General features: G+C 34.3%; 1 protein-coding gene across 1 annotated transcript in view; it reads right to left on the bottom strand.

The window, feature by feature from the left end:
* Positions 1 to 27438, bottom strand: part of LOC113490019 (contactin-associated protein-like 4) — a 234238-nt gene that overhangs the window by 149674 nt on the left and 57126 nt on the right. Inside the window, exon 3 of the mRNA XM_026866169.1 lies at positions 4866 to 5059. Within this exon, the coding sequence (XP_026721970.1) occupies positions 4866 to 5059 (194 nt within the window). The remainder of the gene's footprint in view (positions 1 to 4865; positions 5060 to 27438) is intronic.

The raw sequence follows: 27438 nt of genomic DNA, 5'->3' as shown, positions 1-27438 counted from the left end.
CTGTTGGGATTTTTTTATTCTGGAAATGCAAGACAAGTGAATGATGCACAAGCTACAGCAAATATAGGCACATCAGAACCAACTGTGATGAAGTCACCACCATCTGCCCTACTTTAATTCATAGATTAAGATGTTCTTTATTTTCTGTGGCAACATAAAAAGTGACATGTCAGTCTGCATATTAAAGTCATAACATTTGCAATCTGTACCTAAGGAAAATGTAGCGATGGATAAATTATGCCTTGGGTTGCAGAAGGAATCAATAGAAAATTATTTTGGTTCAAAGAAGTAATTAACAGAAGTCCAGCAAAGTATCATACAGGTACAGCCTTTTGCTTTCACAGTGAAGTAGATTATTATCAAAAGGTTGACTCTGATTTTTCTCCAAGGAGAGGGATCATAGCTTCTAGTAAATGCATGAATCCCTGAGACTGAGGAAGAGACATCAGCTTCAAGAAAACAGTGAAGCAACTCCATACTCTTAAATTGTATAATATGACTATCATAGAATACTTGTGATTCAGTAGTCTTTAACCTGGAACTCTCCATAATGCTGAGTCATTTTACAGGATGGGAAGTTTCCAGTAAACTCTAACACCCCAAATCCTTTAAAGAGGAATTTGGGAGTATGTGTAGCAATGCATGTGCAACAAATCATTCAAAAATAATACAATATTATTATATACCATCAGAATACTAAGTTACTTCTACAAAAACTCACAAGACTGAAAATATTATGAACTTCCAGCTCTAACTTCAACTAAAGTAAATAAAATGGATAATAGACCTCAGAACTTAAATATATAAACATACACAAACATTAACATACTTCTATATTGCAAAGATTTACCTTTTAAAACAGATGTTACAAAAATGGTCAGATTTTCCCCAAATTTTAGCTAACACTGTATAAATATTAATTTTAATTCCTTTGCTTTGAATATAAATTTTAGAAGATTCAAAACAAATAAACCAAAATTGAATCATAGTTGTGGAATGAATAAATCATTATTATCTCAGGAAAAAAGGAACCAACAAAACAACAAAGCCAAAGGCTGAATTTCCCTGTATTTCCCTAGCTGCATCAAGAAGAAATGGTCAACTTTTCTTTGAAGATATTTCTTCTTCAAAACTCCTGCTAATTAATGGCATTTCCCCATGAGCTGTATCACTCATGCTTTCACTGAAACTATTGGACAGGGAAACTTGTCATTCAAACTGTAAATTTCCCTCTTAGCTCCTACTTTTGAAAATGATGGAGACTATCATCTGTTACCTATTTCTTTCTTTTTTAAAGAAACATGTAATTACTTATGTTATGAAGCAAGTATACATATAAAAACATTTGTGATACAAAACTATAAATTAGTTACAACCAGAAACTACACTAGTTAAAAGATTACATAGCCCCAAATATATAAAATATAAAAATCTACCAACTACCATATGAGATTCTTCACAGATAAAATACAATTCTAGAATACAAATTTATATGAGAAAGTAGTAGCGGTACAACTATTAAAGGCAATCTTGAAAGACTTTCTCAGTTCTTCTTGACCGAAAGCATGAGTTTGCCACATATTTTTTACGTTTTATCATATACCTGCTGAAGTTTGAAGGAAGAAACAAAGAGAATTACCAATTCTAGAGTGAAACTCTGATATCTTAATATATAAACAGATTTGCAACCACTGCTCGTTTTAGAGGTTAAAAAAAAAAGGTTGAGCTTATGAGGTTGGGTTTTACTTCACCTGCAATTATACCCTAAGGAATGGAAAACACAGAAATAGATTGAGGAACATGCACATAAAGACACACAACTTTCCTTGTTCAAACACAATCATATTACGGTAATATTAAAAAAAACCCTAAAATTAATTTGAATTAATCCCTTTCCAAGATTTAACTAAACCTTCTCCAAGGGAAATATTTCAAACCAAAAATATGTATTTTATTATTAATGACAACTAGTTCCCTTGATAATTTTATCTTGACCAGAAATGTATCAACATTTAAAAATATGTTACTAGCAATGCTAGGGATTGCTGTCTGAAAAATCTTAACATAAATTTCAAGAACAGTGAAGAAGTTACTTACTGGTAACTTTAAAAAGACAGTAATAGTCATGTCAGTGAGGAAAGAAATAGAAAAGTATGGGCAAATAGAATTTTTTGTTGAACTAAGAAAAAGCTACTACAAAACTATACTTAACTGTACTTAGCAATTGTTAATATAGAATGAGAGCAAGCAGTCCTAGCAACTGTGAAGGAGTTAATCTTTCAAGAGTATCTTTAGTAATTAAAGGATTTCAAGCAATAAATAAAAATTACATGAAAGATAACTCTTTTCATGTATAAGATAGCACGTAGGGCATACATTTTGGTCATCACTAAACGGACAATGAGAAGACATATTAAAGTATATTGCATAGGTAAAGACTATGGTCACCATGATTCCTTCTAAATTAATTCCTGATATGAAGAAAAGTGAAAACAAATCATATATAGAAGCCAGAAGAGGGGAGAGAGGTTCATCTCACATAACTGTAGAATATCTACATCCAAATTCAACACTAATAGGCAATAAGACTTTTATAGATGGTGGAGTGGTAAGATAGTTTTACATGATTCATTTCAACCTAACAAACACATCTAAGGTGAGAGGAACCAGCCTTAAAAAGGACTACCATTTCCACATCCTATATATAGTTTTTATAAATAGATCATCTGCAGATGCCTAGATAGTTCTCCTTTCAACTCAGTTATAAAAATTTCACAGTGAGTGAAAAATCTGTAATCAGCTCCACTGATGACAGAAGCCTCAGAATCATGTTAAGTCATAAGGTGACAAAGACAATTCAAAACTAACTTCTGAAAAGAAAAAAAAAAAATATGGAGCTGTAAAAATGTACAGTATCTTTTCTACTTAAGTTTACAAAGAGTGATTACAAAGTGCAAATCCTTACATGCAGTGAACAATTCTGAAGTACTTATAGAAACACGGGGGTCACAAAACTGTCCACCTTCCCTCATTCCAATACACAGTAGTAGTATTTAAAAAAGGAAAAAAAGTTACTTCTGGTAAGTAATCTTGTAATTGGACAATGACTCAGTTAAAAAGAAGATAGAAATAACACAGTAGATATCATAAAAATGTGTGATGTCCTTGCCTGAAATGAACTTGGGCACTTCATTTCAGAAGACTTAACATAAACAGATACCAGTCAGAAGAAAAATCTATAAAATAAACAGAGATTAAAGCTTTTCATTCCAAGACTACGTCTATGCATTAGTTTAGAAAAGAGAAAAGATATTCCCCTAGAAGCAGAACTCCTAAATAAAGATACATAAAAAAGATCAATAGACTATCCCTGAATTTGATGGTTTACATCCTTGAATTATGTATCACTGCCTGCAAGACATACCTCCAACCTGCACTGCAATCATTAAAATAACTTTTTTTTTTATTAAGTTTGAGATAATGCAATTAAAGCCTTAGTCTACTGCTCCTAGTGTTCTAACAACCTCCGTACCCCAGTGTTTGTTATCAGCATTTAACATTTTTTTAAACTTTTGTTTGATATCTTACTGGTGGCAATATTCAAGAAGTAACTATCTACATCACTGTAACACCAGTATGGGATTTCAAAGAGCCCTCACTGAAGAGATCAAGCAACTCTACCTTTCAGATTTGTTTTATCAATCTTTTTGAAAATGGGCAAAGACAATATTGTAGCATTTATGCTCATTTAACATTTGGAAGATAGTTGTTTGTTTTGTTTTTTTTTTCTCACTCCCCACAGCCATATGGATTAGAAACTCATTTATTTCTCATTGTTATGAAAACAGAATCTGAAACGGAAGTATGCAGCAAATTCAAAAGGAAGGATAATTATGCAATAAGTAAGCCACTGAATAATCTCATTATACCATAGATGAGGTTGACAATGAGAGTGATAAAAATGTTTTCAATTATAAGTCAACAAAATTAAAATGCATCAAATGAAATACATTTTAACATAATATTGAACTGTGGCAAGAAACAATTTAAGCCTAAAGCTTAGTAAAATTTAAAAATTAATCAGGTTTTTTGTATGGGCAGAAAGATAGAAGTAACTTGACAGGATAAAGTCACAGACTGTAAGTATCAATATTCTTCCTTCAGTCCAAGCTGCTAGTCATTGAAAATCGACGAATGATGCAACTCTGGTCTTGAACTGTATCATTCAATTTTCCATGTCGATTTTGGCCATCATCTGTCTGGTATTGTGTATCCTTCACTCTCAGTAAAATTCATATGAATAGAAGGTGATGAGCATAGGAAGGCCTATTAATTAATATTAGCTACAAAGCTATTAGGAGATAAGTGTGTTGGAACATCAGAAACTAGACTCTAAATTAAATGACCAAATACTAAGTATTTCTTAATGCTTATTCATGTTAAAATAAACAGATTTGTTTGGTTATGACTTTGATTAGTGGTATTCCACTTTATTTTTACAATCAGATTAAATGTTGCACAAAAAATAAATCAAGGTTTGTTTTTTTTTTTCCTAATTAAAAAAACAAGTTTAACATACTGGGATCAATACTTTGTGAAAACAACTTTACCATACATACCAAGACAAAAGAGATTTTGCAGGAGATTTCTGCTCCTCAGAATACCTCCATGAGATTTAATGAACTAATGCTAAGATAAGTGTTTTGATGTTTGCTTGCTTTTGAGAGCCTTTTATCTTGTCAAAAGCTAAATTATTCAGTGTAGTTCTTTATATTCCACTGCTTTGTTTATATTTGCAACAATGTATAACACAAGTATTTTAAGTCTTCTACAGAAACTTAATTCTCATTATTGAAAGAACATACCCAAATGCTTTCTTCTTGACGATACTGCTTCCAGTTTCTTCCACTATCACTAAACATCAGAAGATAGCTTGTTACCCAGTCAGAGCTCCCATAACCACCTTGAGTAGCAACAGCAGTAATCTCAGTTCTTTCACCAAGATCAATCTGAAGCCATTGATATTCATTGGACACAATTGGAGACCAGCCACCAGCACCTTAAAAAGAATGAAAAATATTGAAACATATTCCTTAAAGAAGCAAGTTAACACAAAACTTGTATATGCAGAAATTAATTAATTCATTTGAGCAACTTGATCTAGCAAAAGATGTCCTTATCCATGGCAGGGATTTGAAACTAGATGATCTTTAAAGTTTCTTTTCAACCCAAACCATTCCATGATTTTAATTCAATATATAGTTGCACCAAAAACTGTCTTGACATTATTTAGCAACTATTATAACAATTGGTAGAGTACTTGATATATATAATCAATTATAACTATTAGAAGTTGTTGTGAATTTATTATTTACTCCCCTTTTTCTCTAACTTTGTAATGAATTTTGCAGAGTAATTCTTATCCTATTACTCTTTAAGTGAAAAACTCAGAATTTAATTTACTTTTTTTATACACTTCAATTTCATTTTAGATGGACTAGAAGATCTCCTGAATGATTCTACATAATTCTGTTCTGTGGGGCCTGGATATACAGATTTGTATATGAAGAAATAAAGTACAGTTAGATGATACATTTACACATTCCTCTAAAAGCAATCAACCCATTTGTAGGCAAAACGGTAAGAGAGTATGAGGTATATGTGTGCCATTTCAATCAAGAGACAGAACAATTTGCAAAAATTAATTTTAATCTAAAATACTTAGATATATCTAAAACTCCGACAGTATTTTATTTAATCAGAAAGACATGTTGAAATTAAGCAAAACATAATATCAATTAAGTTTTCTCTTGTTTTGCTTAGTTTGCCTTTATTTACTCAGATCAGGCTCCTACCATGTCTGTAAAGTTGGATGGAAAACCCAAGGGTAGGTTACAAACAATCATATAAGAAAAATGTTGTGTTATGAAAATATTTTGCAAAATTTACAAGTATTCAGACACATTTAGCACCTGGTGTGTTTTATTAGAGAATGGGGTGACAATAAATGATGAAAGATACATTTTGTAAGCCCAGATTTTGATGTAATTCAGGCAAACTCAACATTAGAGGCACCTTGAAAAGTTCTTAAAGGATACAGGCACGAAGCAACAAGAACAGATACATCTAGTTCCCACAACAATCAATAAACACTGTAATATGTGGAAACAGACAACTGCAATGCAATCTTATGCTTGTATAGCTTTCAAGAGGCATAACATTTCATAAATAAACCATCACATATAGTTTAATTTTGTTCGGGGTCATGATTCAAGTTCTTAACATCAGCTCCTTTAGAAAATATGCAAAGAAAAAAGAATTGTTATTTAGGGATTTAAAACTGTCATTTTAAAATAAAATGGTGGGAAATCATATAAGTGTTCATTATACAGAGCAAGGTAAGTGGAAAGAACTGAGAGAAATACATAAAGCTCCATGTGTGTAACAATTCTTTTGTCCTCACATTTATGAACTAAAATGTAACATTTAAGTCATGGGTAAGTTAAAGACAGTGCAGATTTTAAAATATTTTTTTTAGTTCTTTATCAAAATCAAGATTTAGAACTTCATTAAAATACTTGTATATATTTTGCCTTAACTCCCACTGAGTTTGAGATTTTATTCATTTTTTCATAAGAGGAGACATAAGATCTGGGATAATTCTATATAGCATTTTCTACACATTAATTTTCTGTGGTTTCTTTATGAACTTGTTTATCATAGAAACTGTAGCTGAGTGGGGATTTGAATTTTCCATTAATCATAATTAGTGTTATAATTACTTAGCAAACTAGTTTATAAACAGCTACAGTTACTCTCAGCAGTGACTTAAAGGCAACCATTCTATCCCATGCCCTTTTCCAATAAATTTAGAATATTTTTTCAAAAAACAAAAAACAAAAAAATTCCAAAGGAATATTCACATCACATAACTCAAAGAAACCCTCAATATTTACACATACAGGTTGACAAAATGGGCAAGAATTAACAGTATCTGAAAACAGAATCCATCAAAATTTGAACTGCCTCTAATAAATATGAGTTCTAGAATTTGTTCTTCCTTAAGTGAACATTTAAGTGACTACGTCTAACAGAAGAAATACAGACACGTCTCTGAAAATTAAGATGGAGAACAAGAAGCAAAGAAAAGAGCATTTTCCTAAGATAGGTATTCAGTGAAAACAAGTCTAAGGTAAAAGTGGTATTCTGCACTTAAAGGAGGCAAAATTACATAGAAATTGTCACCCCAGACTGTTTTCACTGAGAATGTGTGTGTGGGGGAGTGATGGTTGGTAATTTAAATTGAATTTCCTACTTGGTGTATTTTACTTCCCAAATCCACAGGTTAAGTTAAATTATATAAAATAGATAGAAAAATCTGTTAAGTATTATTGCCTGAATTAATCAAGTGATTATTTATTACATCAGGAACAGAAAACAACCCACCATACCAGTGAAAACGCACCCACTTGCTAATACAGCCAGGGGCAACGTAATCATACTCACTTATATTTTCTTAATAGATATCAATAGGTAAGAAAGTATTTTTCTTTAAAGTATATATATTTCTTTAAAATAAAAAGTGTGACTTTTGTTCCATGTTTATTTTCAATGTTCTGTCCTATAATAAATAGTCCATTATCCTTTAAGAAGAATCTAATCTACCAGTACTTCATGTGCTGGCTAGAAAGTCTTCATTCCTAGCAACAACATAAATCCACAAAGGCATTTAAAGATAGCTATAAAACACTTTGCTATTTAAAAAATAAAAATAAAAAAATCAAAAGATCAGAAGGACATCATCTTGCACTGAGGGTAAAAGAATCTTTTTTTCGATTCTGTTTAGTTTTTTTCTTTCTCCACAAAAACAGAGAGATAACCCACCTTAACAAACAGCTCTCTATAAAAATACTAAAAATATTTCTGTAGTCCTCAGTGAGATCATGTGAGTTACATTTCCAGACTGGTCACTGGCCTCCCATGCAGCAGCTCTTGGTTTCTCATGTCTTTTCTATGATCTTATTTTCAGTGATCTTTCTAAAACAGTATCAGTGCTCCAAGGGCATTAAAACGACTTAATAGCCCTCCCCAGTTTCACATGGGGCCTCGCCCTGTGGTCTGTCTGCTCATACACCTAGGAACCCATTTGAGCTCAGCCAGCCCATCCTGCTCCCTGACATACACTTTCAACATTTTCATTTAGTTTCTGAAAATAGACCAAATGCTTTAGATATTACACCTTGCATCACTAATACTTCCAATAATGTTTTTGTTACTGTAAAACCAAGACTGCAAAACAGAGATTCCCTCAAGTTTGCTATCCGAGAAGGTGCCACTGAGATCTCCAAGTTTTCTCAAGCAGTACTCTCAGAGAAATGTGGCCCAGTCAGTGTCTCCACTGAAACACAAGTTCTAAAAAATATTAACATAATTAAAGATGATACTGAATTTAAATCAATCTCTAAACTACTGGGAAAAATCTCTCACCCTCCTTTCAAGCAAATTCAGTTCTTCATGAAAGTCTTCTCTTTGCTATTGAGATGTTTCCCCCTTGAAATGCCCATGTAGCTGCTTCCATTTGCACTATACATCTAAATACATCTGTCCTTGCCATGTTGCATCTCCTCCCGCCTATGCTGGTAGCACTTACTCAGTGCCAACAGATATTAAAGAGAATACAGCATGCAACCCAACAGGAAGAGCTTCTTCCTGCAAGGAATGTAACAGGGCAGTATCTGGTGTATGGTTGCTGGGTCCCTTGGTTGGACAGGACATCATGATACTTCTTCCAACCCACAAGATCTACAAATACTGATCAAATCTGTCACTTTATGAAAAAAATCTGCTGCTCCCTCAATTAAATCAGAGTCCTGAATATTTACCAGGAGAGTCATCCTTTGACACCTTCCCAATTTAACCAAATTAGAATTAAATCACTGATAAATTTTATGTTCACAAAAACTCCGTTAATATTTCACATGCCCTATCTTGAAACAGATGAAATAAAACAAGATTTTTTTGTTAAAATTACTTCCTCAGAAAGAGTAAGTGATACTATCTCCTCTGCGGTTTCAGTGTCTACAACTCAAGTGCTCTGTTGCAGCTTCCACAGCCTTATCTTTATGTCAGTATTATTTCATCTTTTAGTGGCTGTGCAGAGCAGTATGGCAGCATCAGGCAAGTAAGGAAACACCCAGCGTGGAAGGTTAAACAAAGGACTTCCTACTCACAAGCTGGGCAGTACACATCCATAGCCTATCACGACCAAATCCTCAGTTCATGCACAAACAGTTCCAGGTACAGCATCATCCTGCAGTGCTGTTGTATTCAAAGACTTCTCAGAACACTGTGTCACTGTGGTAAGTTTTGTGACAACTTTGAACTTTTCAACTAAAGGGGAGGTTGTATTGTAGTTAACAGGAGTAATCAGGCAGACTGTGCTGAGAACATAATTTTTAAAGCCCATCTGCAAAAAAAAATTGTAACTTGGTGACTGCATAGGTTTGTTCAGAATGAAGCAATAGAACAAGTTAGAAAGATGTAAACAAAAAAATGCCTGAAAAGCTGGGTCTCTGTTATGCAGCACTACCTACGGCCAGCTGGGGGAGGTACTTCTGCCTTTAGCATTACATTTTCCAGACATTTTGCAACGCATGCCACCAGACAGCCTATTTCGCCTCATACTGCTGCACTACATCCTCTGGAAAGAACAGTAAGAGGCACAGATACACAGGTTTCTAGTGCCAGGGATAGTTGATTTGGGGGTTTACAATAAAGATGAATTTCCAGAAGCCCTCAATCAGCTCTCGACTGACTAATGCCACATAACACCCATGTAGTAGAACAGCCACAGAGCAGATGTCTTCAATGGCCTATATGAAGGCACAGACTGGCCTGGAGCACCATTCAGCAGCTGTACCATGTTTCTTGCAATGCTACTAGTTAACCACTCTGGTTCACACGATGCTTTCATCTGTCAAAGGTGTTTCAGAAGCCCTCCTATCTGACTGTCCATCAGCCAGCTGTCCTTCCAGCATCTGATTGCTACCTGAAGCATCACAGAGATTAAATATTTGCCCAGGCCTGCAGAAAACACTCGTATAGCATGTTAGCTCCTCACCCAGCACTTTATAGTCTTTTTTACACTGTGTCCTATGCTTGCAGCGTATTAATGTGCAGGATTAATTGTAGTGGTTGGCAGAGTATTTTTTGTTACAGCATACATCTGGGTCTGGTGATGCACAGAAGTCAGGAGCATAACAGATGTCAAAAGATCTAGCTGAAAAACAGAAAAACTTGTCAAATGTTCACACTGTGTGTTGGGGATGTTTCTGGCGAGATCTGGGGAGGTCTGCAAGAATTTCTATGGGGATTCAGATACTGTGTACATTAATCGAGACTGTGCCAAAATGTATGAGCACACAGCTAACAAGATTTACAGGAAGAATGATTGACTCTGCAGTCTTCACCTTATTTCTCTAACTTTTCTTTTTACCGGTGTCATTTATGTAAAACATACATTTCCTTTAATTATCTCTCATTGCATTTTCTAACAGCCACAGATGAAACATCTTTCCTTGTGAACTAACATCAAATCAGAAAAATAATTTTCACAAGGGAGACAACCTATATCTAGAGATATCTTTATTTGAACTTTGTCTCAGGAGATGTTTAATCCTCTTTATCTTCCACTGTCTCTTGCCAATATTGAGATTAGTTGCATGCACTATACCAAAAATCTACATCCAGGCTGCAAAAGCATGCATATTTCATGCTTGATTTGTGGTAGAAAAACCAAGCATTACACAGTTCCTTTTTATGAAGAACACGCTGACTTGAAATTGCACACACCAATAAATAATCTTTTGATTCTACTGAACATTAGTTCTTCACATTTTAATTGGTTTTAATATAAATGTTTGACAAAAATGTTTGTATGCATATGGTGTAATTATCTTTAATTTATTCAACACATCTAGCCACCGCATACTTCTTATGAAGTACTAAGCCTTTTTCTTAACTCACAAATCTGTATTTCAACCCCATATCACTAGTAACTTGCCAGTTGCCTTGATGATTGACAAGTTCATAGAGTGCCTGTGGTTACTGGGAGGATGGTTTCATCCAGCCTAGCAGCGACTAAATCAAATTTTAAAGTTTTCATCAGCCACATGTACTTACTAATTGATAAATACACTCCTTCATTTTATTTAATATTCATAAATAAACTGAGTATTAAATGATGAGAAAATTTCCTAAGCTCTTGATACTTTAAATTCATTAAAATGGATCTATTTGTGGTGGACTTAAAAACTAAGTAATCATGCAACTTTCATGTATTACTGAACCAAGCTTTGCCTTGTGAACATTCGTTCTTCTTGATCTCTGTTTCTACAGTGTTAGAACATTCATTTACAAGTCAGTTAAGTTTCAATATATTGGGGTTTCCTCACACCCTCCCTCAAGTAATGCATAATGCTTTTCTGCAGAAGTTATACAGTTTATAGTTCAGTCAACAATTTTAGTAATTTCAGTTGTTACAGTATAAATAATAGTTCTGTAATCTGTCCTGGATTTAGACACAACTTTTACAGGACAAGACTTCCTTTACTTCAGATTGCTTACATTTCTAGAAGATTTTCATTCTTATGCATGTCACATATAGTTTAAATTCTATGAGATTGTTTTCCTTGCTTCTGGAGGTTGAATATTCTCTGTCTTCCCCCATGGCCACCAATACAAATACATTACAAAACTTAATGGGTATTATTTCCTTATCCTCTCTGATACAACATGTGTTTTAAGAGAATTCATTTTCTTAATTTCTTATCTTCATGAAGGTGACAATACCATTATCATTAAGATACTGGGCGGCGGGGGGGGGGGAAGCAAATTTAAGAAATAGCTACAAAAGAACAAAACAAGAAATGACTGACAAAAAGGCCCAAAACCTCAAAATCCATAACAGAAAATAACTGACTATTATTACAGTGGATTTGGAGGGTTATATCAGGTTTAAAACTTAACCTTGCTGGCAGACAATTTATTAAGTGATGCTTAAGCTTTCCAGACTGGTTCTCTGTAGCTATCAGGCTGCCAGGCTTCTTTTGCTTCATTTTAAAAACTAGGAACTGCAGATAATAGAAACTGGTATAAAGATTTCCTCTTTGTGTGAACCGCACCCTCCTACTTGTTTATCCTGTTCTATGACTACTGTTGCCTGTGTTATGTAAACCACAACACAGTTCACACTCATATATGCATTCACACCAGCTACTTCCATTTAGTCTATTTTTTTCATATTTAATTGTACAAGCAGCGCATATAAGTTAAAATCCAGATCTAAACACACATCGTAGGGATGCTTTCCTTTGATTAACCAAGATATGTATTTCCCATATGGATCATTTAACAGAAGTTGATTTTAATTTGAAGTCGATAAAGTTGCACCAGGGATAAATTTGGCTGCATTTATTACAAAGCAGATTTTCTACATGCAAGTAATTGACAATTGAGGCTTTCCAGGCTTAGAAAAGTCAAATGAAGTGTGTCACAGCATCTAAAACCCCTAAAATACCAAAATATAGCATTATTTACTTTTTAAGCTGAAAAGCAAGGAATCCTCTTTCACAAATAGAGAATTACAAAACTGTAGCCTTACAATTAATTAAACAATGCAAGGGGTTTGTTCTCTAAAAGTTTACTGACTAATGACAGTGATGGGAGGTGGCAGAGAATATCTGTTAAACGGTGTTGATGGATTACTACCAGGTGAGAACTCCCTTGGCCCCATAGAAAAATCTCTTGAGTAACAGAACTGGGGAAGAAGATGAATGCCAGGATCGAACCTTTGTCTTCAAATTTTAGTTCTCCTGTGTTTGGATAAGGCAACCCAAGAAATAGAGCTCATGCAATCAGAAAATCCCATTTGTACACTAGCAGAGTAATTATCAGGAAGAACCTAAATAGCCCAAGATGGCAAACAGTGTAAATCACAGCTTGGCTAGTTTGTCAGAAAGGCTATTCAAAAGCTATCACATCATTGTTGCTCTGAGTCATACCTCAGTGATAAAAGACATTAATGTAGGCATCAAAATTTGAAACTATGGATCAACTGTGTCAAGTAAAACTGAGAAGAGGTTGAGGGAGCTTGAAGTATGAGTAAGAAATACTGGACACAGAATCGTCTTTGAACACAGATAGAAGGAGGCAGAGAGAGACTGTCAGATTCAAAGCCCGTTCTGCCATCAGTGCTCCTTATATAAAATTTCTGCATAGTATTTTTCAACCACATGTTTGATAGCTCCATCATATTTTGCCTTTGATCTTTGAAGAATCCTGTGAGATTATTTTCAGGACTAAAAAGTCTTTCGCATACTCACACAGTACTATCATACAAAGCAGCTAATCTTCACACAATGCAGTAAATCTCAGCTCTTCAGAAAGAGTCATTATTGCCTGAAGAAAGGCCCATGTCTAACTGGTACCAGACAAAACCAACCTTGGTGTTTTCATGTCCGCACTCTGCTCTGCTTCTTTTAAACTGGTGATATTAGCAGATACACTGTGTACAGCTGAACTGTAAGAACAAAATAATCTCTTTATTTAGAGATTATTAAAACAGTAACCTTTGCATAGTTGGGAAATCTCAGACTTCTAGTAAGCATTACATACTGCATGAAAGAGACTTATTACTCATTTGGTGCAGACTAAACACAGTTGTGACCTGCCACTCTAACAGCCTATAAATAGACTCCATGGCTGTTCTTCAGGCCAATGTCATGGTTCAGTAGCCCAGAACAACTGGATTCTGTAGGAAACCACTCATCACTTCCCATTGATTTTAGTAATGTTTGAATAATCTAAGTTGAATCTAGGGAATCAAGTACTAGCTGAAGCTTTCCTAACTATTACGAAGAACTGGTAAAACTAAGAAATACTATAAACTTTATGCATACCTCCTTAGCTGTTTTCTGGTCTTGTCTTCATAAGCTACAAACTGACAGAGATAGGTTAACCTCAATATAAGTACTAAGTTCTCAATAACAGAAACATAGAATGAAATCTTGTATAGATTTCAAGGAATCAAACCAAGACTTCCCCTTCAAAGAAGTCTCCTGAGCAGTACTGTCTTTTAGGAAAATAACACCTCTGTATACTACAACAAAATCAGATTTTGTTAGGCTATATAAACTTTGAAGGTCTTGAATAACACCCAGTCTTTCCTAACAGAGGAGCTTGGATTGTTAGGGGAGCTTTTGGTCAAGTTTCACCAAATCTTGTAAAAGAACAACTAAGAGATGCTTTTAAGAAGGCCCAGTATTTGGGAAAACCCTACACTCTAGAAAAACAAACAAACAAAACCCCAACCCAATTGCTTTTGGGGCCACTCCTGTTTAATATCTTTATTGATGATCCAGATGAGGGGATCGAGTGCACCCTCAGTCAGTTTGCAGATGACCCCAAGTTGGGTGGGAGTGTTGATCTGCTCGAGGGTAGGGAGGCTCTGCAGAGAGACCTGGACAGGCTGGAGCCATGGGCTGAGGCCAACTGGAGGAGTTTCCATAAGGCCAAATGCCGGGGGCTGCCCTTGGGCCACAACAACCCCCAGCAGCGCTACAGGCTTGGGGAGGAGTGGCTGGAGAGCTGCCAGTCAGAGAGGGACCTGGGGGTGCTGATTGACAGCTGGCTGAACAGGAGCCAGCAGTGTGCCCAGGTGGCCAAGAAGGCCAATGGCATCCTGGCTTGTGTCAGCAATAGCGTGGCCAGCAGGGACAGGGAAGGGATCTGACCCCTGTACTCGGCACTGAGGAGGCCGCCCCTCGATTCCTGTGTTCAGTTTTGGGCCCCTCACTACAAAAAGGACATTGAATGACTTGAGCATATCCAGAGAAGGGCAACGGAGCTGGTGCAGGGTCTGGAGCACAGGTCGTACGGGGAGCGGCTGAGGGAACTGGGGGTGTTTAGTCTGGAGAAGAGGAGGCTGAGGGGAGACCTCATGGCCCTCTACAGCTCCCTGAAAGGAGGGTGCAGAGAGCTGGGAATGAGTCTCTTTAACCAAGTAAGAAACGATAGGACAAGAGGGAATGGCCTCAATTTGCACCAGGGAAGGTTTAGACTAGATCTTATGAAGTATTTCCTTACAGAAGGGGTTGTTGGGCGTTGGAATGGGCTGCCCAGGGAGGTGGTGGAGTCCCCATCCCTGGAGTTGTTCAAGAGTAGGGTCGATTTAGAGCTTAAGGATATGATGTAAATGGGAACTGTGCTAGGCAAACGGTTCGACTAGATGATCTCAAGGGTCCTTTCCAACATAGATGATTCTGTGATTCTGTGAAAACCTTCTCACTCACAAGAATATTTCATGAGATGCATGCTTTGAAAAAAGACTGAAAAGTCCTGTCTGATTCTGAAAACTATAATGTTACCTTTGCTGTCATGAAATGTGTGAAGAAGTCTTGCTTAAAAGTTGAATAAGAGAAATTTAACTGAGTAATTTCCAGGAATAAGTACAGAAATAACAGCTCTTTTTTAGGTTATCCGTTCAAGGAAGCTCTATTTTCCCACTAGTATTTCATAGGTGGCATGCAGAGCTTTCTCAATGGTTATCAGAACTACTAAAATATTTCAGGCACTTCTGAGCTAGGCAGAACACGAGAAGAACTATATGAATGCTTCAGTCAGACAGATTATCTTCTAAGGGAGGTGGATGGAGCAGCTACTTCAGTGGCCTCAAAGGCAGAACAAACTGAATTTCATAGACAGGTCTACCTTATTTTAAGACATTCTGAAACTGAGTTATCAATGAATAAAACAGGTATGATTTTAGAATAAAAGGAGCAATTGCATTTATTTTTTCAGCTGTCAGAATATTTAATATGTAAGGATCTTAAATTTCAAAATTATGGCAAGTATTATAAAATTAATGTCAAGTTTCAACAATAATTTGTGACAAGTAGCAGTTACTATGTCAAGAGAAGTTTCAGAGGCATTATGGATACGATTCAGCATGACAGAAAGGGGTGGGAAATGGTATTAATGACAAAATTTGCTCTAGATTCATTAAGCCAGTTAGAAGACTGTAGCTAACTTTATTTCATCCCCTTCCGTGTTAACAGTAATGTGAGTGAGTGAGAGTGAGTTGAATTGAGTGAGTGAGCGATGGAATCTCATTTTACATTACATCTTCAGAAGGCTTTGAAGACAATTCTCTTCAATCAATCATTAGGTAAATACACCCAGGGAGAAATTTTATAAAGACGACTGCCATAGTTTATCAAAAGGAGAACTTACTGCAAATGATTCAAAGTCTTATCATAGCCAATGTTTTTTCTTCAGATTTTTCATCATCATCATGCCACTAAGTGCTATCAGCCAGCAGTATACAGTAGGCAACAAGGTTTACATCTTTTGGAAAGCTCATGTTTGAGTCAAACACTTTTATATAATTATTTTACTCTTTATTTTACTCTTTGACAGTAGATCACATTTTCATTTAAATAGATAAGATTTCTTCAGAAATATTACAATGAAACTGTAATTGTGTAGGATATACTCTGAGACTGAGCCACTCTTGCTGTGTATTAAAAAGAATTTGTTTTCCCCTGGCAGAAGACAGGTACTAGAAAAGTATCCTTCCAACAGATTTTTGCTGGGAAAGCAGTTTTTGTTCTTAGGAAAAAGTATTTTGGACAGACACCAGTTCATTGCAAGATCTGCATCATTCTTGGCTATTATCATCCTCTTTTATTTGGTGATCATCAGCAAACTATGTCCCTTACGAAGAACTAGGAATTTCACATAGTTTGAAGGTGTACCCCTTTTTGGCACATATTCTGTCAGTAATCCAAGGCTGAAACAAAGCCACCACTTAATTTGGGAAACTTTGCATTCTTAGGAAAATTCACTCTTGCAGTACTGCTGTTTTCTTTTCTTTCTCTAGTCTATGGGTATATCTTGGTTTAGGATGGTGTATTAGAAAATCCTATTGTGTGTGAAGCTTACATCATTACTTTTCATCCTTAACTACTTTTTTTTTTTTTTTTTTAATCAACAAAATGGGGATTATTTACACCTCATCATTGTAAATTTTGTCTGAAGAGGTCATTGTATTCATAGGCAGATGTCCTAGATGTAGAAAACTTCATGAGAACAAAAATAAAGAGATCTCACTGTGATCATCTTTCGTTACACTGCTGAATTTAAGCAGAATTCTCATTTAGAATTCCATTCTAATGTAACTTCTAATTGTATATTCAACATTCAGTTAGCAAATATAAACCAAATGGAGTGGGAATGGAAAATATGTATTTATTTTACCAACATTTTTAACAGCAAAATAATAGCATAACTATAATACACTGTTCAGCACAGTTTGATAAAGTTATACAACTTCTTTCAGGTTAATTAATTTTTACATGCTCTTTACATAGCTGATGCTTTCAGTGAGCCACCTAAATTTGTTTTCCCTGTTCAGTGTTCCTACCTAACATGTTAGTCTGCTGTCTTGTAATTTAAAGCTAGCACTGATAATTAGCCATAGCTTTCACAGCCAAAAATGTTTTTAGATTGACAAAGATGCCTTTACATATAAACTTCTGTAATTCATTGGTTTGTAAAAATTTTAATCCTTTTTATTTCTTTCTAGTTGCTTTCCTTTCATTCCCTCAGATGTGAAACAACCAGACAAAAACCAAACGATTAAACTACATCAAACCTGGTTCTTTTTCATTGACGGCTGTTCACTTGAGCCTAGTGTGCCTCCCCATATTCTACTGACTACAGTCACAATTAAAAGAAAAGAAAAGCAAGATTAAAACATTTTGTATTGACCAGTTAGCTTCAGTATATGTGACACCAGAAGACTGAATATTTTAAATATATGCCACTGTGACAGTGTTCTGATTATGTTTTCCAAGGTAATGAAATTAAATTGCCGAATTCAAGCTAGTCTTCAGTCATGTGAATTGCACTGAAAAATACAAATACGTATACCCAGATTCTGCTTCTCTGATCCAGACATTCTTTTATGATTTGTGTTCCTGTGTCCTCAAACATAAATCCAATAACATTTTAATAGGAAATATTGACATTTATTAAGAGCAGTTTGACATGTGCACGGACTAAAAATATTTTTTAATTGCTGCAAAAAAAGTAGAATAATATTTCAGATACTCTTGTATTTTCCTTGAGGAATTGCACACTGCTTTGGAGAGTGTTAAACAGCAATATCAGTGAACTACAAAAAGAATGGCAATGAATTTAAAAATAGTATCAAAATAAATCTTAAATCCTCCTGATATTTATCACTAAGTTCTAATGTAAAGCTAGATAGATTATCTCCAGTTATACTTAGCAGGAGTGATATGTTTGTAAACTCTGCTAGAGAATGAGCAGGGCAGTATCTCTGAGCAGATGAAGATGTTTGTGCCAGCTGCTTTTATTACTACTTTAATCTCAGTCCTCAATGATTCACTTTCTGATGGTGGTACTTTTGGAAATTCCATTTCAATCCTGCAAAGGCTGATTCACTGACTTTGGCACCTGTTTTAGCACATACAACATGGTGCATTTAGTACAGCAAAGCAAAAAGATAAAATATTGGCACTTGCAGCTTCCAGGCAAAAATATGTAAGTGTATACATTTAAACAGAAAAGCTCTTCATTTTCATTATTATGGGTATAAATTACTACAGCTAGCAGCAGGGGAACACTGGCCAACTCTATCTGGTTATTGGCCTGCATGAAGACCTGACATACACAAAGGGACATGATTTTATAAGAGAGTAAGTGCCTTCTGGTGCTTAAAGTCTCTTGGTGTTTATGTGCACAAGAATATGAATATTCAACAATGGAATGACAGATATTCTATAAGTAAACTCAGATGTCTGATTCCATTTTGGCTCTGTGTAAGGTACTCTCAAGTGTCACAATATGCATGTAAATTTGCAGTTCCATTTGTGTACTACTTGACCTGACAAAGACATTAAAGGATGAGATCAAACTGTTAAGCGCAATATCCCCTATATAAGCAGTATTTTCCTAATTTGTTGTTCCAGTTATGAATCTCAGCATTCTGTTCATTCGTGCAATTATGTCATATGATACTTAGAAAATGTTTACATTAATAATTAAAATATTTGTCAGCCTACTGACATTTCTCAGTAACTTCAAGGTTATATAGCAATTTCTTCATTTATATATTTAGGCTCACTATGCCCAGTCCTCAGCTGGAAAGTTAGTATAACTTTCCTTAAATCACTGTGTCCAGCTTTCAATCATCTTTTCCATATTGCCCTTAATGTTAAAATGCTAATACAGCAATTTAGTAAGAAGCTTTCAGAAAGCCACTATTTAACCAATCCATTAGCTCCTTTTTCTTCCAATTTTTAATATTGCTATTCTTATAAAAAGAACTAAAAATAAACTACACTATTTCTCTTAAAACCCAACAGAATCTCTAGTTTTGTGTATTTGTGTAATATCTGTGTTTTTCAGAATTCATGGATTCTGATGCCAATACTTTGCCACAGAATTTAGAAATAAGTTCTCATGAGTAAGAAGAACTTTGAACACTTTAAATCAGAGGACAAACTGCAGTCACTCCTGACTCAGTTTTGTTGGCATAAAGACTGAGAGTATAACTATGATGGCTAGAAAAATAGCATAGGGAAAATGCAATTGAGCTAGACTAATGAAATTTCATGATCAGCAAATATAATCACATCTGGCTTGACTGTCAGAAATAGAAGATAACATCTTTGTTGGTTAAATGAGTTTAAAAGTTATAGGTAGTACAGCTATAAATATTACCAGATTAAGAGTTTTATTATTCTTTCATGAAACTTTGGAGGACAAAATTTATTAATTGAATTACCTAACAATGAAGAAAAAGTGCAGTTCAATTCCCTTACATTTTGTCCTTGGAACAAAGCTTAATTTTTCTGCAATCTGGATTTTTGGTTTTTTTTTTTTTTTCAGAGTATAATAATGACATTAGTCCTCATTTATGATTTTCAAAAATATCATTATAATGTTTATGAAACTAAATCAGCCAACCTCAACAGCCAAATGAGAAATTCAGGGATTTTGTATTTGCATCAGTTTTATGACAACTGGTGTATAACAAATGCACAGTTAAGCTGTATTATTTATAAAGCTATGTTTAACTTAAAAGCTTTTCTCACACTGAAAATTGTGCATTTATGCATATTCAGATCCCATCTTTTCAGAGCATCACAGCTTCTTACTTTTAATGGCAGCCATTATGGGGAGCAGAACTACTGAAATCAGGCTATATAATATACGTAAAAATAAATAAATCATGGTAGTTGTTGTGTAGAAAATTTTCCACGGATTTCAGAAAAGTAATATTCTTGTTAAAAGGCTTGATGAAATGAACAGTGCAGCTTTTGTGCTACTGTGATTTAAACATTTTTTCTTCAAGAAAAGTTATATTATTCAAAATATAACAGAATTTTTTAGAGGAACACAATCAATATTACACCAGTCCAGTACAACTTAATAATGCTGACACAGTCTCTTCTTCCTTGTAAGAATTAATTTTGTAAACTGACACTTCTTTAGCATGAGTTTGATGAATTAGAAGTTAATCTGATATCAGCAATTATCCATTAAATAACTGTATTTTAAGGAATAAACCCACTTTATTTGTAAATTATTCTCAATTTCTTGTACCACACGGGTAAATAAAATTCTAATTATTAAAATAAAAACTCTTCTTAGGACAAAATAAAAGGTTAAAAAAAGAGATATAACCATTAATACAATGTGAGCAGACAATATTTGTGCTTTTTTTTCATCTGTGTTTATGCAATTACTAATTTCCATCTGCAAACTAATGTCTGACGGCATTGCTGCTGTGGTTCCTCTGGCTATGTGCAAACATTCATATATCCATTTAACTAACTATATCCTGAAACATTATCCTAGATGATAGTTATCCAGGATTCACTAGATGGATATTGAATAAGAAATAGAACTGCTCTTTCTGTTCTTATTTCTAAGAGGTTTCATAGCTGTCTTGTTATCTCAAATGTATTATGGAACAGTAGGCTGCTTTGAATTGAAATTTGGGCTCTTCATATGTTAAAGATTTCTTGAAGTAGATTATTATGAAAAACATCATATGTATATGTATAAACATCATATATATACATGTCATATATATACGTATATATATATATATATATATATATATATAAAAAGATAAACTGACAGTACCTATCAGAAAAGCGTATATAAATACATGTATACCCACACACATTCCTTGAAGTCCTTTAAATTTTAACAGCATATTACTTATTTGATTTATAAATGTCAGGTGGCCAAGAAATATATATTACTAACTGGATTGAAAATGAATTTATGGACTTAAGAACTCATTTACACTTACTCCTAGGTAGTCTGAAGAGCTTTAGTCAAGGATTGAAGTCAAATTTGTTAAAAACTGTCCAAAGACTAAAAATTCAATCTCTGCCTCTAAGAGAGGTGGATTTATAGCTTGAAACTTCTGAGTTGTGATGTAGCTAACACATTTGCTCACATGATAACATTACATTTTGTGAGTTTGGAGATTTATGTCCTTATGTGGAAATTCTACTTAAGCAGATCAATGAGGATATAGTATAGTAAAAATTTCTTCATAGTGAAAACTAATATTTAGATAATATTGATTTTTGCTAATGAATAAGTAGATAATAGTGAAACTGCTAATTAATAGTGAAATAAAAAATAATTTAGTAATTTATATTAGCATCTTTTTTTAGTTGCCAGTTGTAAAAAGAATCATCCTTTTTACTGTGTGACCAGTATTTTCTTTTACTGGGCTGTAACAAAATCACAAGCTAAACAACCAGAAGAGCTTTTCCAATTGCTCTGATTTAAACTTTTGCCAGAAGATTAGTTTTATAGCTGTGTAATAATAATGATGTTGCCTGAGTGTGGAAACTGTCAAATAATGGAGTTTATTAGAGACAATATTCTGCCTACCACAGTTAATCCACAGCTTCATATGCTAAGAAAAGACCAAAACAGAAGATGAAGCTTCACCAAAAGATATGACAAATCTGAACAATTATGGAAAGGAATGAAGATATAGCACATAAAATTTGGATAGGAAAGACGACATGTTCTTAACTGTTGATTATCAAGTTTAACTGGGCTTCTCAGCAAAAAGATAATCTCCAGTAGAAATAAAACTGCTCTCCTAGTCAGACCAGAATAACATAGCAATCCAGCACATATTATGTTAAAAAAGGGTGTTAAGTAAGTAAAATTTTCCACAAAGGTGTTTGTTGGAGAGCAGTTTATTAATCTCTTGCAGTTTTGTCATCAGAGACATTCTGTTCCACAAGTCTCATCTCCCACTCAATGCAGGCAGTCACAAAATAACAAACCCAGGCTGCCCGATTTCTTCCAGCTGTAAAATTTTATGCATTTTGCATATTTAAGCATCATGGAGGGGCTTCCCTTCTAGAGGGTAATTAAGACTATTGGAGAGCTATTAATGTGAAACTATTTCACAAATAAAATAACCAAGAGTGTTCTATTCTTCAACACTAGTACAAAGAACATCCATGGTATGACAGTTTTGTCAGGGTATGAAGGGGAGTAAGTGAAACTGAATGTTTTTGTAAACTAAACTAATATAGAATGAGGTTGTGTCATTCTAAAATGGCTAAACCCAATATATATTATTCTATTACTGAAAAATTAATAACTTCACTTGGGTGACAGGGTATTGTTATCTTCAGAGGTCCAAGTACAGTGTCTAGAAATAGTGCAAGTATTATGAGTGGGTTGGGGTTTTTTACTCATCCAGTATCTGACAGTCTATGAGTCACCATAAAAATTAAAGATCTGGTAGCTAAAATTCCACTTTCAACTCCTATTCCTTGAGTAAGTACATTTTGTTTTACCAAATAGGATGATATACAAATGGGCTTGGAGTGGGCAATCAATCAATCAATCACAAACCTGCCCTCAGCTGATCGTATTAACGGAGCCTTTTACAACCAGATGTCAGATCTGAACATTGATTGCCCAACCATAGCTGCCAAGAGCTGATCATGTTCTTCCTTCATTATTAAGTTACATGAAATGGAAAAGATATAGATCTGGATTTCAAATCCATTGATCTGTAAAATATGCAGGAAGAAGGTAGTATGATTTATTATTAAGGTTATCCATTACTTCCAATTACAATTCCCTGTTTCCAAGCATTTCAAATCCTCCCAGACTTACAAGTACACTGAAATCTTCACTTGTTTCAGGCTTATTTTTCTCTCTTTTTCTATTTCCCTTTTTTATATGACAAACACCCTTAGTAATTCTAAGATTTAGATCAGGATCTTGCTAGTTAAAAGATGATGAATATGTGTCAAGAATATGCATCATTATTATTATTATTATTATTATTATTATTATTATTATTATTATTATTATTTCCTTTATCAACCACATCTGGCTGACATATAAACTTCTGCAAACAAATAATCAAGATTTATTATAAGGTAACTCTGAAAGGTCCACTCGCACTGCTCCACTGAAGTACTAGTGCTGGTGAGATTTATGGGTGAACACCAGGTACTAGAACTAAAATGAGGGAATTTATTTTGGAGCTCATTTCCATCTGCTTTGTTTAGGTGACGGGAAGGCAGAAGATACATTATGGAGAGAGAAAGTTTGATCAGTGATGAGAAGTATAGATTGGGACAAAGAACTCCACTGTAAATTGAGCTGACCTTCAGGTAAAGACGTTTAACACAACTGCAACAAACTCATCATAAGTACTATATAAATAATGTGAAGAATATAGGAAAAATGTCCTTATGTGGGCTGAAAACAGGGGATGGTAAATGAATGACCCTCAGAGAGAATAAATTATGATCTTAAAAAGATGTTCTGATTGTTGAGTGAGTCATATTTTTTTCATACATATTGATGCTGTGAGGCTAAATACATCAAGCATGTTACAAAAATTGAGGACAAACAGGTATTGCCAGTAGGCAACTTTTATGACATGCATGAAGATATTAAGATACTATGTATTTTGATTCAATGAGAAGTCAAAGGCTCAAATACCAAAATCTGAATTAGGTGCAGGTAACAATTATTTTAGGGATTTTGAGGTGAGAACTTTTATCTAATAACTATTTTCATAGTAGGATATACTGTACTTGCGGGGTCAGTTGTTAGATGTGACATTCAACCAGCCACAGCGACTTAAGTCTGGTTTGAATATCTGGTAGTCCAACTGTGAAACTGAGTCCAGACAGTTTGGAACCTGGATTAAAGGCCAGAAGAACATTTGTAACCATGTAAGCCAAAACTGTTTCATCAAGTAAGGAAGCTGGAACAATAACTGCGCCTTTGTCTCTTCTGTTCTTAGAAATTGTGTAAAGGTTAGAGAAATGAGTGGGAAAGGCGCATGAAAGGACTTGAGAGCTACTATAGATGGCTTCTAGCTAGAGACTGCACTGGAAATCTTGTCGTCTGTAAAGCAAAATTTTGGCATTTAAATTCTTGTCTGTCACTATGTATGCACTTACAGGAGGCGGCTCCAGCTGCTTCAGATGCTGGCACTAGGACAAACAGTTCATCAGTGTTCATACTGGCATTCCTGGTGTTATAATTTTATGTGCTAAACATCACAGTTCAGTCCTAAATTTGTCAAATTCTTTCTGGTTTCTTTTCAATTCAGTCCCAGAAAATTACGAATACCAGAAGAACAGCTTAACAGTGCCTCACAGTCTCACTCTAGCTGAAAATACTGTCTTTGAGAGCACAGTGAAACACATGGTTCAGTTAAGTAGATGAATCCAGAAATAAGTTTCTAGGAGTCATGGGAAAGATGGACACAGACAACTTTTCTGGATTTGTGAGAGGAAAAATATCTTACATGCTTCTTAAGAAATGAGAACAGAGCCACAGTGGGTTTTGTGCTCTCGTCCGAGCATGAAGAACCCCATGCATGGGTAGGGTCCCTTAAGCATCTCCTCTCATTAACAGTCTGATTTATATTACTCTGTGTTCCCACATACACACACTAGAAAACTTAAAGGCACTATTATAATCACATAATTAATTTATGTGACAAATACTCATATAGCATCAAAAATAAAAAGATTTTTTGTTGTGTGTCCAAATACAGGGTGAGGTGGGGATTTTGTTTTTGTTTTCGTTTTTATATCAGGAAATAATAAGTTGAAAGGTTGTTTTTTTTTTTTTTAATACTTATATCTCTAGCACTTCCATCATAAAAAAAATTAAATTATGAAAGCTTTTCCATATTTCTGCAGGCTACATAAATAATCAAGCGTTCTTAGTTCTCCAAGAGGCAAAACAATCCCTTGAGGAAACATAGCCAACAATGTAATGAGTTGTGAAATCTATGATTTTAATGGGTCGTTTCATTTTTGCCTGAGCTGCTCTTTCATGACTATTCTAAGCTTACCAATTTCAAGGTTGACTTTTTACTAAATGTAGACAGATGGCCTTCTGCAGTGAATAAGCAGTTAGTCCTGTGAGTATATACAGAAACTACTTATTAGAGACTGTGATTTCCCTACAAAATGTATTTTTAAACTATTACTGCTATGACTATTAGAGGGGGGGAAAAAGGTAGTTTTGAAAAGTAGTCTGGGCTAGTCAAACAAATAATTTTCAATTTGTGAAAAATACCTTATATCTAAATACAAGAAGTTTGATTCATTATTATAAATCAGCAGCAAAACCAAAATCTGTTCTGGTTCATTATATTTTAGATTATGTATGAGGTACACATAGTTAATGTTCAAAGTACTTTTACTCATCTTTCTACTGAATATTTGCATCTTAGCAACATGGAAATATATATGGTTATGGATGTGTTAGACCTTGTAAACCTAAGTCTACTTACACTTTAGTAATTCAAAATAGTTTACCTATAATAGCTGTACTTCAAAAAGCTGTAAAACCACCAATTTTTAAGGAAATGGAAGATGGCGTTCCAGTATCAGTTTCATTCAGGAGTAATTAGTTTCTAAGGAGGAAGAGGTGTGTCTTTTGCCAACTAGTGGTCACTTTAGAATGCAATACCCTTTTTAACAATGTAACTTATCCTATATTTATTAGCAAGAAATCAAAATGATATTCTGCATTTAACAACATAACAAATATGTAAGAAGATACTGAAGACCTAGACACATAAAACAGTATTTTAACAAAGGAATAAAAACAACACTGCATACATTGCCCAGAATTATTACAATTAATGAAGCTAAAATGTCTGTTTAAACTCTCATGGCTCATTAATCAAAATATGTTTATAAGATGTCTTGAAGCTTTTGGATATAAAACATTGTAAAGATACATTGCACGGTATGCAAAAAGTCCACTGAATATCTTATGAAAAATCTTTCATGGAAAAAGAGCTGGAACAAAATGAGAAAAAACAAAACTCTTTCCAATAAGTAGTGGTATATTTTCCAGTTATTTGTCATCCTTAATCAGTGCTGATTTTGGTTTGATTTAAGCTGTACAATTTGTAAGCACCTGAATTTAGAATGAATCCGTACTCGACTACAGTTCACTTTTTGCCCTTTTTTTTGATTTGTCCTTAACTAATAAGTCAGTTATATAATTTTATAAATTATCTAAAATATAAATTTTAAAATATAAATTTATAAATTTATAAATTATCTAAAATAAAACTAACTCAGTTATATAATTTTATAAATTATCTAAAACCAGCTAACATCCTATTTCAAAAGTACAGACATACAAAAACCTCAAGCAAAGGGTTGTGCTTGCCAAATGTAAATCTGTTTATCCCTCTCAACAACAGCAAAAGTGGAGATCCCACTTCATCCCTTCATTCTACATTTAGAAATCAGGTACACTTTGGCATGAGGCAGCTTAATCCAATTTAAAATGTTAGAAGTTGAAATATCAAGTGCAACCTGAATACCGATTTATCAGTGAGCTCCTGCCAGTCTGTTTCTGATAATTTACACTTTAGAATCAATAGATTCTTCAGATTTCCCATCAGAAAGACATCCATCTTTCTATAGCTCAAGAATTTAATATAAAAGGCAGATGCTGGCTGATTTATTTCTAAAAATAATGACCACAGCTTTTATTTATCACTCACAAAACAACACAAATAAACAACACTGAAGTTTATGTCATACATATGTGTATGTATTTTTATTAAATTATTACCCTTTAATGTTCCCTTTTAAAAATCCAGAATTTTCCATGGAATTTCACAATATTACTGAAATTAAACAACTATCATCAGAAAAGATGCTTAAAGCTCTATTCACACCAAAGGGCTCTGGATTGTGCTTCTGTTGAAATTCTAACTCTTGTACCTCTATATTTGCAGTTGGCAACACACAGTTGTGGATATTTTTAAATCAATGCCTGATCAATGGC

Source organism: Athene cunicularia (genome assembly GCF_003259725.1).
Source record: "Athene cunicularia isolate RWA chromosome Z unlocalized genomic scaffold, athCun1 chrZ_part2, whole genome shotgun sequence".
In the NCBI taxonomy this organism is placed as follows: Eukaryota; Metazoa; Chordata; class Aves; order Strigiformes; family Strigidae; genus Athene; species Athene cunicularia.
Note: the sequence above shows the minus strand (reverse complement) of the source record. Positions and strands in the feature narration are given on the sequence as shown.